Source organism: Dryobates pubescens, chromosome 35 (assembly GCF_014839835.1).
Source record: "Dryobates pubescens isolate bDryPub1 chromosome 35, bDryPub1.pri, whole genome shotgun sequence".
NCBI lineage: Eukaryota > Metazoa > Chordata > Aves > Piciformes > Picidae > Dryobates > Dryobates pubescens.
The window spans coordinates 3023968-3036250 of record NC_071646.1 but is presented as its reverse complement, the minus strand read 5'-3'; the positions used below and the strand labels follow the sequence as shown (position 1 = coordinate 3036250).

The 12283-nt window shown below is 54.0% G+C and overlaps 1 protein-coding gene across 1 annotated transcript in view; it reads left to right on the top strand.

The window, feature by feature from the left end:
• The window catches only part of PLXNA2 (plexin A2), a 208286-nt gene that overhangs the window by 176778 nt on the left and 19225 nt on the right, over positions 1 to 12283 (top strand). The window contains exons 19-22 of the mRNA XM_054176319.1: positions 27 to 170; positions 1667 to 1901; positions 4862 to 5004; positions 8374 to 8642. Of these exons, the coding sequence (XP_054032294.1) occupies positions 27 to 170; positions 1667 to 1901; positions 4862 to 5004; positions 8374 to 8642 (791 nt within the window). The remainder of the gene's footprint in view (positions 1 to 26; positions 171 to 1666; positions 1902 to 4861; positions 5005 to 8373; positions 8643 to 12283) is intronic.

Here is a 12283-nt window from a genome sequence, read left to right as displayed (position 1 = left end):
CAGTCTTCTGTCCCCCTTGTCCCTAGGGCAGGAACCTGTGTCCACCTGCTGCTGGAGGAGCAAAGCTCAACTACACTGTGTTGATTGGAGAGACTCCCTGCGCCGTCACTGTCTCCGAGACCCAGCTGCTGTGTGAGCCACCAAACCTCACTGGACAGCACAAAGTGATGGTGAGGGACCAAACCCTCCTGCCAGCATCCCTTCCTTTCCTCTTTCACACCCTTTCTCCTCTTCCAGCTCCCTGAGTCACTCAGGTGTTGAGTGCAGTTTCTTAGCCAGGGGTCAGTAGACTGTGGATCCTCACAGTTGCTTCATTGGAAGCTTAACACATTGGTATGGACTAGCATGGGGAAGTTTCTTCCCTCCCTGAGACTCACCACCTGCTATCAGAGGCTTCTAGAAAGGACAAATCTCTCTGGCAGTGCCTTCAGCAGCAGGTGCCAGCCTTTCTCAGGTGCTGCTTGCTCTTCCTTTGGTAGGTGAGACCGTGTTCAGTGGGCTGTGTTCTCCTTCCCGCAGGGATTTTTCTCAGTCCTTGAACCAGAGCTGAGCTGCTCAGTGCATGGAAAGCTTTTGCCTTTTCCTGGAGCAGAAGCAGCCAGGGACATCTGAATGCTGGGCTGGTTGAATCTTGGCTTCATCCAGGATAACAGTTGGTGTCTTCCTCTGCTTTGGTTTTGGCCATTGCTGCTTCCTCTGATCCACCAAGCGCCCAGCTGCTGAAGCGCTCGAGTAGAGCCCAGCTGAGATTGTAATTGTGATTTCTTTCCCTTCAAGTTCAGCATCCAAAACCCATTCAGATGTTCACAGTGTGGTTTAACAGGAGCCCAACCTGGCTGAGAGAGCTTCCTGCATCTGTGGCCAGGGCACATCCAAGAGAAGCTTGTCCTGGCGCTAACCTCCAGTGTGTTTGCTCCATGGCTTTCACGTGGGGCTTTCTCTTCCCTTCTCTGTTCTTTCCTTCCAGCTGCTCTGGTTCCTTGTCAGTTAAATGATCACTGGGTTGCTAATGTCCATGGCTCACAAAAGGGAGTTGAAAGCTTAGAAAATGAAAGTCAAATGGAGCCATCAGATAATAAGAACAAAGCCCAGATAGCGAAGGGCTGGCACGTTCATCATGAGCTGAAGCCTCCCTGTGTTCACAGAAGCTGCACCCTCTGTTTGAAGGTGATCTGAGCTGCTGTAGTCTGGGCTGTAATGGAGATGGTTCACTGCTTCCTAAGAATCATAGAATCACACAATTGGTTTGGTTGGAAAAGACCTCTAAGATCACTGAGTCCAACCAGCATCCCAACAAACCAAGGCCACTAAACCCTGTCCTCAAGTGCCATGGCCACAGGTTTCTTGAGCATCTCCAGGGGTGGGGACTCCACCACCTCCCTGGGCAGCCTGTGCCAATCCCAGACCACTCCTGCAGGAGAGGAATTTTCCCTAATCTCCAACCTAACCCACCCCTGGCACAATTTCAGGCTATTTCCTCTGGTTCTATCACCTGATACTGGGGAGAAGAGACCAAGCCCCACCTCACCCCAGCCTGCTTTCAGGAGCTGTAGAGGGCAATGAGGTCTCCTTTTAGCCTCCCCTTCTCCAGACAGGGCTCTGTACAGGGTGTGAAGGGCAGGGCTCAGGGACCCTTACCTGAAGCTGCCGATTGCCGCCCTTGCAGGTGCGTGTTGGTGGCATCATCTTCTCCCCTGGCTCCGTGAGCATCATCTCAGACAGCCTCCTGACCCTGCCAGCCATCGTCAGCATCGCAGCCGGAGGCAGCCTGCTGCTCATCATCGTCATCATCGTCCTCATCGCCTACAAGCGCAAGTCCCGGGAGAACGACCTCACCCTCAAGAGGCTGCAGATGCAGATGGACAACCTGGAGTCTCGGGTGGCCTTGGAGTGCAAGGAGGGTCAGTACTGCCCAGGGCTGGCCAGGGCCTGTGTGCTGTGCTCCGGGGCTCTGCTCCCCAGCTCTCCCCACCAGAGCCACCACAGGCACGCTCTTCTCACAGCGAGGGGAGGTGTCCCCACGAGGGAACACCCCAGCTCCAGCCTGCCCTGCCCCAGCTCCAGCCTGCCCTGCCCCAGCTCCAGCCTGCCCTGCTCCGTCGGTCAGAGTGGCTGAGAGCAGCCAGGCAGAAAGGGACCTGGCAGAAAGTAGGCTGAACATGAGCCTGCAGTGTGCCCAGAGGGACAAGAAGGCCAATGGCATCCTGGCCTGCATCAGGCACAGTGTGGCCAGCAGGAGCAGGGAGGTCATTGTGCCCTGTGCTCAGCACTGCTGAGGCCACACCTTGAGTCCTGTGTCCAGTTCTGGGCTCCTCAGGTTAGGAAAGATGTTGAGATGCTGGAAGGTGTCCAGAGAAGGGCAACAAAGCTGGGGAGGGGTCTGGAGCACAGCCCTGGGAGGAGAGGCTGAGGGAGCTGGGGTTGCTTAGCCTGCAGAAGAGGAGGCTCAGGGGAAACCTCATTGCTGTCTCCAACTCCCTGAAGGGAAGTTGTAGCCAGGTGGGGGTTGGTCCCTTGTTGCAGGCTCCCAGCACCAGAACAAGAGGACACAGTCTCAAGCTGTGCCAGGAGAGGTTTAGGCTGGAGGTTAGGAAGAAGTTCTTCCCAGCAAGAGAGATTGGCCATTGGGATGTGCTGCCTGGGGAGGTGGTGGAGTCACCATCCCTGGAGGTGTTTAGGAGGAGACTGGACGGGGTGCTTGGTGCCATGATTTAGTTGATTAGACGATGTTGGGTGATAGGTTGGACTCAATGATCTCAAAGGTCTCTTCCAACCTGGTTTATGCTATTCTATTCTGCCCTACCCCGGCTCCAGCCTGTCCCACCCCAGCAGGGTGACTGTGACAAGTGTGTCAGTGGCAGCTATGCCTCTGCTGCCTGCTGTGCAGAGAACAGGATTAGAGCTGGAATCTGCTTAAGGGACGTGGCAGGATCACAGCACAAGGACAACATGAGCCCCAGGGTGCCCAACACAATGTGTCCTCTTGTCTCATGGCCTTTCAGTGTGAAGGGCTTCAACACAGCCACAGAGGTAGGGAGTGGAGAAGGTTTGGACTGCTGAGAAACAGAAGGTAGCAGAGCTGGAAAGCTGCTCCAGTCCCTTCTCCAGTCCCTAAGGTGTGAGCCCAGAGCAGTCACAGCTGGTCTAAGGGGTAGGAAGAATCATAGAATCAATAAGGCTGGAAAAGACCTCAGAGATCATCAAGTCCAACCTGTCACCCAAGACCTCATGACAACTAAACCATGGCACCAAGTGCCACATCCAGTCCTCTCTTGAACACCTCCAGAGATGGGGACTCCATCACCTCCCTGGGCAGCACATCCCAAAGGCCAGTTACTCTCTCTGGGAAGAACTTTCTCTTCCCTTCCACTCTAAACCTCCCCTGACACACCTTGAGACTGTGTCCTCTTGTTCTGGTGCTGCTTGTCTGGGAGAACAGACCAACCCCCACCTGGCTACAACCTCCCTTCAGGGAGTTGTAGAGAGCAATAAGGTCTCCCCTGAGCCTCCTCTTCTCCAGGCTAAACAATTCCAGCTCTCTCAGCCTCTCCTCATAGGGCTTGTGAGACCTCTCACCAGCTTCATTGCCCTTCTGTGGACAAAGAAGCTCCTGAAGCACTTGGAAAAGCTTTGATGTGAGGGTGGCAGAGCCCTGGAGCTGCCCAGAGAGGTTCTGGAGTCTCCTTCTCTGGAGAGCTTCCAACCCCCCCTCTGGCCATTGTGATCCTGGGCAAGCTGCTGTGGGTGCCCTGCTTTAGCCAGGGGGGTTGGACTGGATGAGCTCCAGAGGTCCCTTCCAACCTCCCCGTTCTGTGTCTGTGAGGGTGCTGCTGTTGTTTCTTTGTCCTTCCAGCTGGAAGGGAGCTTTAGGACCTCAAAGGCAAATGAAAAGCTGCACATTTCATGGTGTGGGCTGGGTGTAGAGGGAGAGTTGCACTGAATTTGTTCAGCTGATTTTTAAAGGGTGGCATCGAAAGCGTGGGGCACAAAATGGGATCTAGTCAGGAGACCCCACAGCTTCAACAGGGACACAGCCAGGTGGGATGCAGAGGCCTTACTGAGCCAGCTTCCCACACCTGGGAGGATGCACACAGGGACACACTGGCAGAGCTGGGTAACCCTCTGGTCTTGCTACAAGAGGAGGAATAAATCCCTTGCTGACCCTTGCAGCAGGCAGTTCCTGCTTGGGTTTGATCTGCATCAAGCTGGATTCTTTTGGCAACTGTAGATAGAGGAGGAGGAGGAGAAGAAAGGAAAATCTGGGAGCAGCAAGTTATGAAAATAGATCCTCATTTTGATCTGCAGCCTTTAAAGGTGCTGTAGGTGTGTGCACACCACTGTGAGCTGCATACAAATTCATTGGCAGCTTTTGTTCTCAGCATCTGCTCTGTGCAGCCTCTGCTCTGTGCAGCCTCTGCTCTCGGCTGCTGACACAGTCTCCAAGGGTGGGGGTCTGTCTGAGTTACACAGCAAGGTCTCCTCTGAATCCCTTTCCTCCCCTGGCCCAGTTTTGGGGGCTGCTGTGCCCCAAGGAGAGCAGGCAGCCAGCCCTCCCCAAAGCCTCAGCTGCCAGAGCTCAGCTTTCTCACACAGAATTTCACACTGTGCTTGGAAAAGCACTTGCAGGTCATCAGGTCCCAGCATTAGCTAACTCTAGCAGGGCCACTCCTGCACCACATCTAGATGGCTTTTAAACACCCCCAGGGATGGGGATTCAAGCCCTTCCCTGGGCAGCCTTGTTCCAGTCTTTGAGAACCTTTCTGGTACAGAAGTTTTTCCTGGTGTCCACCCTGCACCTTCCCTGGAGCAAGCTGATGCCATTAGATGCTTCCTGCTCTCTCATTGTGCTCTCCCTGAACAGCTTTTGCAGAGCTGCAGACAGACATCAACGAGCTGACCAGCGACCTGGATCGCTCTGGGATCCCCTACCTGGACTACCGAACCTATGCCATGAGGGTGCTGTTCCCTGGCATCGAGGACCACCCTGTGCTGAGGGAGCTGGAGGTGAGGAACAGAACAGTGCCAGGTTGGAAGGCACCCCAAGGATCATCCTAGGTGATGGTGGACTTGGAATGAGCTGGCCCAGCACCCTGGCAAGCTGAGTCTGGAAGCTGCCCCAGTGTAGGGGAATCCACTGCTGCCCTTGGGAGATGATTCCAAACCATTCTCTTGGCTTCTGGAATCCAATGGGAGTCTCCCCAGCTTGTCCCCATCACCCCTTGTCCTTTCCATGTGAGTCCTTGTGAAAAGGGAGTCTCCATCTTCCTGGAAGTCACCCTCTATGTCCTGGTCTGTGGCAATAAGGTCTCCCCTAAGCCTTCTCTTCTCAAGGCTGAACAAACCCAGCTCTCTCAACCTTTCCTCCAGCCCTTCCAGGCTTCCCTGGGCCCTCAGGGAAGCCAGAGTGAAACCCTAAAGCTCTTTAGATCCACAGCAGATCTTACTAGAGGCACTGGGGTTGGTGGCATGAGCCCTGAGCTCGCTGTGGCTAAGGAGCTACGTTTTAACTCCACCACATTTTGCTTGATTCCTTTCGGTTTCTTCTCCCTGGTGTTGCTTTAGTTTTATTTTGTGAGGGTTTTTATGCTGCTCTGAGCCAGCAGCAAACCACACCAGGTTAAGTTCTCAGTGTCCTTTTAAAATTCTCCTTAACCACTTGATGGTGCAGAGGGGAAGGTTGTAAGCCCGGGGAGCAGGCTGCCTGCAGCGTCTTGCCTGCGGCATCCTGCTGCTGCTGTTCCATGGCACGTCCACATGAGGGCAAGCACCGTGCCCAGGCATGGCCACTCTGCCCCTGGCTGGGAGCAAACGCTTCCATCTCCCTGCTTTTCCCACCAGGAGGAGTAAAGATGTGGATAAGGTTTCTTTTTCCCCGAGGATACAGGAGAACTGGTGGCATACAGGAGCCCTTCAGATCCCCCTGCAGATGGGCTCTGCTCACTTGTGAGAGTGCCAAGAAACAAATGATGGTGCTTCAAGAAACAGGATCTGCCACCAAATGTGGGGGCTGCTGTTCCTCCATCTGGGGTGCTCGGAGGTACCAAGCTCAATGCTCCTTCCTGGAGCTTGGCATTGCTCCAGTAAGCCCTGAAAGGCCTTCACACAGACCAAAGGGTGGCCCCAGTCTCCAGGCAGAGATGTAAGAGGAACAGCTCTTCACTGTGTGAGTTCCATAAGGCTGCATTGGTTTTCCAGGCAGGGCACCATTTAGCAGCAAAGCATCAAACCAGCTTCCTTCCCAGGGGGCCACCACCACTGAGCAGTTGTCAGAGTGTTGGTAAATCAGAGAATTGTCAGGGTTGGAAGGGAGCTCAAGGCTCAGCCAGTTCCAACCCCTCTGCCATGGAATGTCACACTGCAGCAGGTTGCTCACAGCCACATCCAGCCTGGCCTTAAAAACTTCCAGGGATGAGGCTTCCACCACCTCCCTGGGCAACCTGTGCCAGTGCAAAACTCACACAGGCTCTAACCTCAAAGCCCATCCCAGCACCCTGACCTTTTCAATTCCAGGCAGAAGCAAGTGGCTGGTGAGAGGCCTCAAGCACAAGCCCTATGAGGAGAGGCTGAGGGAGCTGGGATTGTTTAGCCTGGCGAAGAGGAGGCTCAGGGGAGACCTTCTTGCTCTCTCCAACTCCCTGAAGGGAGGTTGTAGCCAGGAGGGGGTTGGTCTCTTCTCCCAAGCAAGCAGCACCAGAACAAGAGGACACAGTCTCAAGCTGTGCCAGGGGAAGTTTAGGCTCAAGGTGAGGAGAAAGTTCTTCACTGAGAGAGTTGTTAGCTGTTGGAATGTGCTGCCCAGGGAGGAGGTGGAATCACCACCCCTGGAGGTGTTCAAGAGGGGCACTTGGTGCCATGGTCAGTCATGAGGTCTGTGGTGCCAGGTTGGACTTGATGAGCTTTGAGGTCTCTTCCAACCTTGGTGATTCTGTGAAGTTGCCCAGGGGGGTTGTGGAGGTGTTCAAGGCCAGGCAGAAGCAAGTTGCCCAGAGAGGTTGTGGGAGGTGTTCAAGGCCAGGTTTCATGGAGCCTTGAGCAACCTGGGCTCGTGGAAGGTGTCCCTGATTGGCACTGGATGATCTTGAAGGTCCCTTCCAACCCTACCCACTGCATGATTTACTGTTTCAGCTGCCAAAGAAGCTGCTGCTCTGGCAAAACAAATATGAATGCTTCTTGTGTTTGTTTAGCTGATGGGGGGAAAAAAAACCTAATGCAAAGCAAAAGCAGAGCTGCAGCAGTGATAAATGTGTTGCCAATTACACAGTTGCTTAATTACATAACGTTAGTAAAACCAATACACAAGACTCCAAGATGTTTGGGGAAGAGTTGCTTGATGTTGTTCATCATTTTCACTTGTAATGAATTACTTGAAGCTGCAACTGGGCTGAAAAAGCCTCAATTAATTTCCCCCCCCCCCCCCCCCCTACACTTGTCCCAGAATAAAGCCATGGTCTAAATTAGTGTTTAATTTGCTTACAAGAGTGTCACTTTTCTTGTGTGTGTGTGCAGAACAAGCAAGCTCCTGAGTTGTTTGCAGGGCTGTCAGCCTGAGAGCAGCAGCTCTGTGGTGTGCAGAGAGTGCAGCTTGGAGCAGTGATTCAGTGCTGAAGTGCAAGGGGAGGACAGAAAGGGGTAGCCAGAGAACCATGCTCTGAGACCCTGAGAGATGGGGTGCTGGCTTGTGCACCTGAAACTGAACCATGAATCATGGAGATGAAACCATTCATCCCACCTACAGTGATGGCAGAGTGACCCCAGGCTGGTGCAGGGCTACCCACCAGTCCCTTGGCCTCTTGCAGCTCACCTTGGCCTCCTGCATCTCAGAATCCCAGAATGGTTTGAGTTGGAAGAGACTTCAAAGATCACCCAGCCCCAACCTTCCTGCCATGAGCAAGGACACCTTCCACTAGAGCAGGCTGCTCAAAGCCTCATCCATCCTGCTCCTAAACACTCCCAGGGATGAGCTTTCCTCAGCTTCTCTGGGCAGCCTCTTCCAGCATCTCATCACCACCAGTTCAGGGAAGAGCTTCTTCCTAATGTTCAATCCAAATCCACCCTGCTCCAGTTCCCAACTCTTCCCCCTGAGGGTGGTGAGAGCCTGGCACAGGTTGCCCAGGGAGGTGGTGGAAGCCTCATCCCTGGAGGTGTTTGCAGCCAGGCTGGAGGTGGCTGTGAGCAACCTGCTGTAGTGTGAGGTGTCCCTGCCCATGGCAGGGGTTGGAACTGGCTGATCCTTGAGGTTCCTTCCAACCCTAACAATTCTTCCTTTCCCCCACCTTTCCCCCACCTTTCCCCCACCATTCGCCCTCCATTTCCTCCACTCTTTGATTCTGTGACACTTCTCTTGGCTGATGGACCTGCTCTCCTCCCCCACAGGTGCAAGGGAACGGGCAGCAGAGCGTGGAGAAGGCCTTGAAGCTCTTTGCTCAGCTGCTCAACAACAAGGTCTTCCTGCTGACCTTCATCCGGACGCTGGAGCTGCAGCGCAGCTTCTCCATGCGGGACCGTGGCAACGTGGCCTCGCTGATCATGACAGGCCTGCAGGGCAAGCTGGAGTATGCCACTGATGTGCTGAAGCAGCTGCTCTCAGATCTCATCGAGAAGAACCTGGAAAACAAGAACCACCCCAAGCTGCTGCTGCGCAGGTAAGGCTGAGGGGACGCAGGGCTCCGGGCAGGTCCCCTCTGGCCACGGTGCTGGGGGCACCTGGGGTCTCTGTAGGACCAGGATGAGTAGAGTAGAGTAGAGTAGAGTAGAATAGAACAGAACAGGTTGGAAGAGACCTTCAAGATCATCGAGTCCAACCTATCATCCAACACCACCTAATCAACTAAACCATGGCACCAAGCACCCCATCAAGTCTCCTCCAGAACACCTCCAGGGATGGTGACTCCACCACCTCCCCAGGCAGCACATTCCAATGGCCAATCTCTCTCTCTGTGTAGAACTTCTTCCTAATCTCCAGCCTAAACCTCCCCTGGCACAGTTTGAGACTGTGTCCTCTTGTTCTGGTGCTGCTTGCCTGGGAGAAGAGACCAACCACCCCCTGGCCATAACCTCCCTTCAGGGAGTTGGAGAGAGCAAGAAGGTCTCCCCTGAGCCTCCTCTTCTCCAGGCTAAGCAACCCCAGCTCCCTCAGCCTCTCCTCCCAGGGCTGTGCTCCAGACCCCTCCCCAGCTTTGTTGCCCTTCTCTGGACACCTTCCAGCATCTCAACCTCTTTCCTAACCTGAGGAGCCCAGAGCTGGACACAGGACTCAAGGTGTGGCCTCACCAGTGCTGACCACAGGGCAGGATGACCTCCCTGCTCCTGCTGGCCACACTGTTCCTGATGCAGGCCAGGATGCCATTGGCCTTCTTGGCCCCCTGGGCACACTGCAGGCTCATGTTCAGCCTACTATCAACCAATACCCCCAGGTCCCTTTCTGCCTGGCTGCTCTCAGCCACTCTGCCCCCAGCCTGTAGCACTGCCTGGGGTTGTTGTGGCCAATGTGTAGAACCCAGCACTTGGATGTGTTCAATCTCCTGCCCTTGGCCTCTGCCCATCTGCCCAGCCTGGCCAAGTCCCTCTGCAGAGCTCTCCTGCCCTCTAGCAGATCAAGTCCTGCCCCCAGCTTGGTGTCATCTGCAAATTTACTGCTGATGGACTCAATGCCCTCATCCAGATCATCAATAAAGATATTGAACAGGATGGGGCCCAGCACTGATCCTTGGGACACACCACTGGCTGCCAGCTGGATGTGGCACCACTCACCATGGTGGTGTTGGAAGGAGAAGGCTGCTGTCCATGGGGGACTTTGAATGGCCCATCCATTTCATAGGATCATAGGATGTTAAGGGTTGGAAGGGACCTTTGAAGATCATCCAGTCCAAGCCCCCTGCCAGGGCAGGAGCATAGAATCCAGCACAGGTCACACAGGAGCACATCCAGGTGGGGCTTGAAAGCGTCCAGAGAAAGAGACTCCACAACCTCTCTGCGCAGCCTGCTCCAGTGCTCTGTGAGCCTCACAGTGAGGAAGTTCTTCCCCATGCTGAGGTGGAACCTCCAGTGCTGGAGTTCACATTTTTAAGGTCCCTTTCAACCCCAACCATTCTGTGCCTCTCTCTATTGTCTCCAGGCATGGAGCATCTACCACCTTTGTGGACCTCTGCCAGCATCTCACCACCCTCATTGTAAACAACTTCTTCCTTAGATCCAGTCTAAATCTCCCCTCTTTTACCTTAAAGCCATCAGCCCTCATCACCCCAAGCCCTACTAAACCCCCAGCTGGAACCTGCCACAGCCCTGTGCCCCACAGGCTCCCAGGTGGGTTTTGGGGGCACAAAAGAGCCCTGGCTGGAACACCTTGCTCTGACTTGCTAAGGAGTGATCAGCCACACAGTGAGATGCTGGGGGTTTTTTTTTCCCCTTTCATTTCTGTGAGCTCTCTGGTGGCAGTGGTTGATAACTGACACTCAGCTCTTTCTCTCTTTCTTCCTTCCTCATTTTCCCCTCTCTCTTCTTTCTTCCATGCCTGCCCCTCACGGGAGACAGCAAGAAAGTTGACATTAAATCAAATAACTGCTCTGGTTCCTGGCACAGAGCACAGCACAGAGCAGCTCAGAGACCTAGACAGAGCAAAGGAAAATTAATAAAATCCATATTTATTTTTCTGGGGGGTCTCTCAGCTCTTTTCTTTGTTCAGTTCTGCTTTATTCCTTGTGCCTCAGACAGACGGAGGAGCAGCCCAAGTGCTGCTTGCTGGCACCAGGCTCCCTTGCAAAGTCTTCTCTGGATCATGCTTTTGCCCTTGTGATGTGGGCAATGTGAGGAGGGTTTCTCCAAGGCCTTGAGCAAGCTGGGGTGGGGGGTGGTCTCTTCTCCCCAGTGTCAGGTGATAGAACAAGAGGTCTGTGGTGCCAGGTTGGACTTGATGATCTTTGAGGTCTCTTCCAGCCTTGGTGATTCTGTGCAATGGCCCCAGAGGAGGTTTAGGTTGGAGACTACAAAAGATTTCTTGACTGCAAAGTGGTCAGGGACTGGCACAGGCTGCCCAGGGAGGTGGTGGAGTCCCCATCCCTGGAGGGGTTCAAGAAACCTGTGGCACTTGGGGCCATGGTTTAGTGGCCGTGGTGGTGGGGTTGGGTTGCTGGTTGGACTCAATGGCCTTGGAGGTCTTTCCTATGCAAAACCATTCTGGGATTTCTAAGGTGAGGAGGAATGGGATGTGGCAGCCATGCCCCGAGGTGTTTCTTTTTGCTGTTCCATTCAGCTGAACCTGTGGCCCTGGGAAAGAAAGAAAAGGGAGCAGGCAGGCAGAGGAGTCTCTGATACCTCCTCCCACACAACATGCCCCAACTTCTCTGTCATTCCTTGTTTCAGTGTCAGGCTGTGAGCAGCCAGCCAGGGACAGGACACAGCAAGCACTTCCCTGGTGGGTCCTAAGGGGGAGGCTTGGCAATTCTTCATTGAATATTCTATTAACAAAGTTGTTGGTGCAATTAATATTCACCCTGAAGTCCTGAAGGGATCGTTGGTTGAGCCTCTCACCTCCTCTCTGCCTTGATTCACTGCCTCTCTCCCCTGGCTGGCAGGCAGGGTGCTGCTGCTGCTTCTCCTCCTTAATTGGGTGCCTGCAATATTTTAAAGCAGGGAAACAATGCCTGTGTCAGTCTGTGAGGAGGAACTTTGAGGCACTTAATCAATTCAGGCTGAAATCCTTTAGGGATCTGCAGACATTTCCACAATTTCCTGGCAGATGTTGCAATCCAAAGAGGTGATGGATAATGTGACACCCCCACCCCCACCACCCACCCCAGGTCTCTTTACTGACTGGTGTCAGGTTTTGCTTGCTGAGATCTCTGCCTCCTGTTTGTACTCACTCTGCAAGATCTGTGCCAGGAGAGCTTTAGGTTGGAGGTGAGGAGAAATGTCTTGGCTGCAAGAGTGGTCAGGGGTTGGAACAGGCTGCCCAGGGAGGTGGTGGAGTCCCCATTCCTGGAGGTGGTGAAGAAAGGCAGGGACCTGGCATGTGGGACATGGTTTAATGGGTTTGGAGGTGTTGGGTCAACAGCTGGAGTTGATCTTACAGATCCTTTCCAACCTTGAGGATTCAAGAGCAGGGTTGCTGGCCAGGGGGATGAAGGTGCAGAGATGTCCAGACCCATGCTCCAAGTTCATTGGTTGCTTAGCCTAGAGAAGAGGAGGCTCAGGGGAGACCTTCTTGCTCTCTCCAACTCCCTGAAGGGAGGTTGTAGCCAGGTGGGGGTTGGTCTCTTCTCCCAGCACCAGAACAAGAGGACACAGT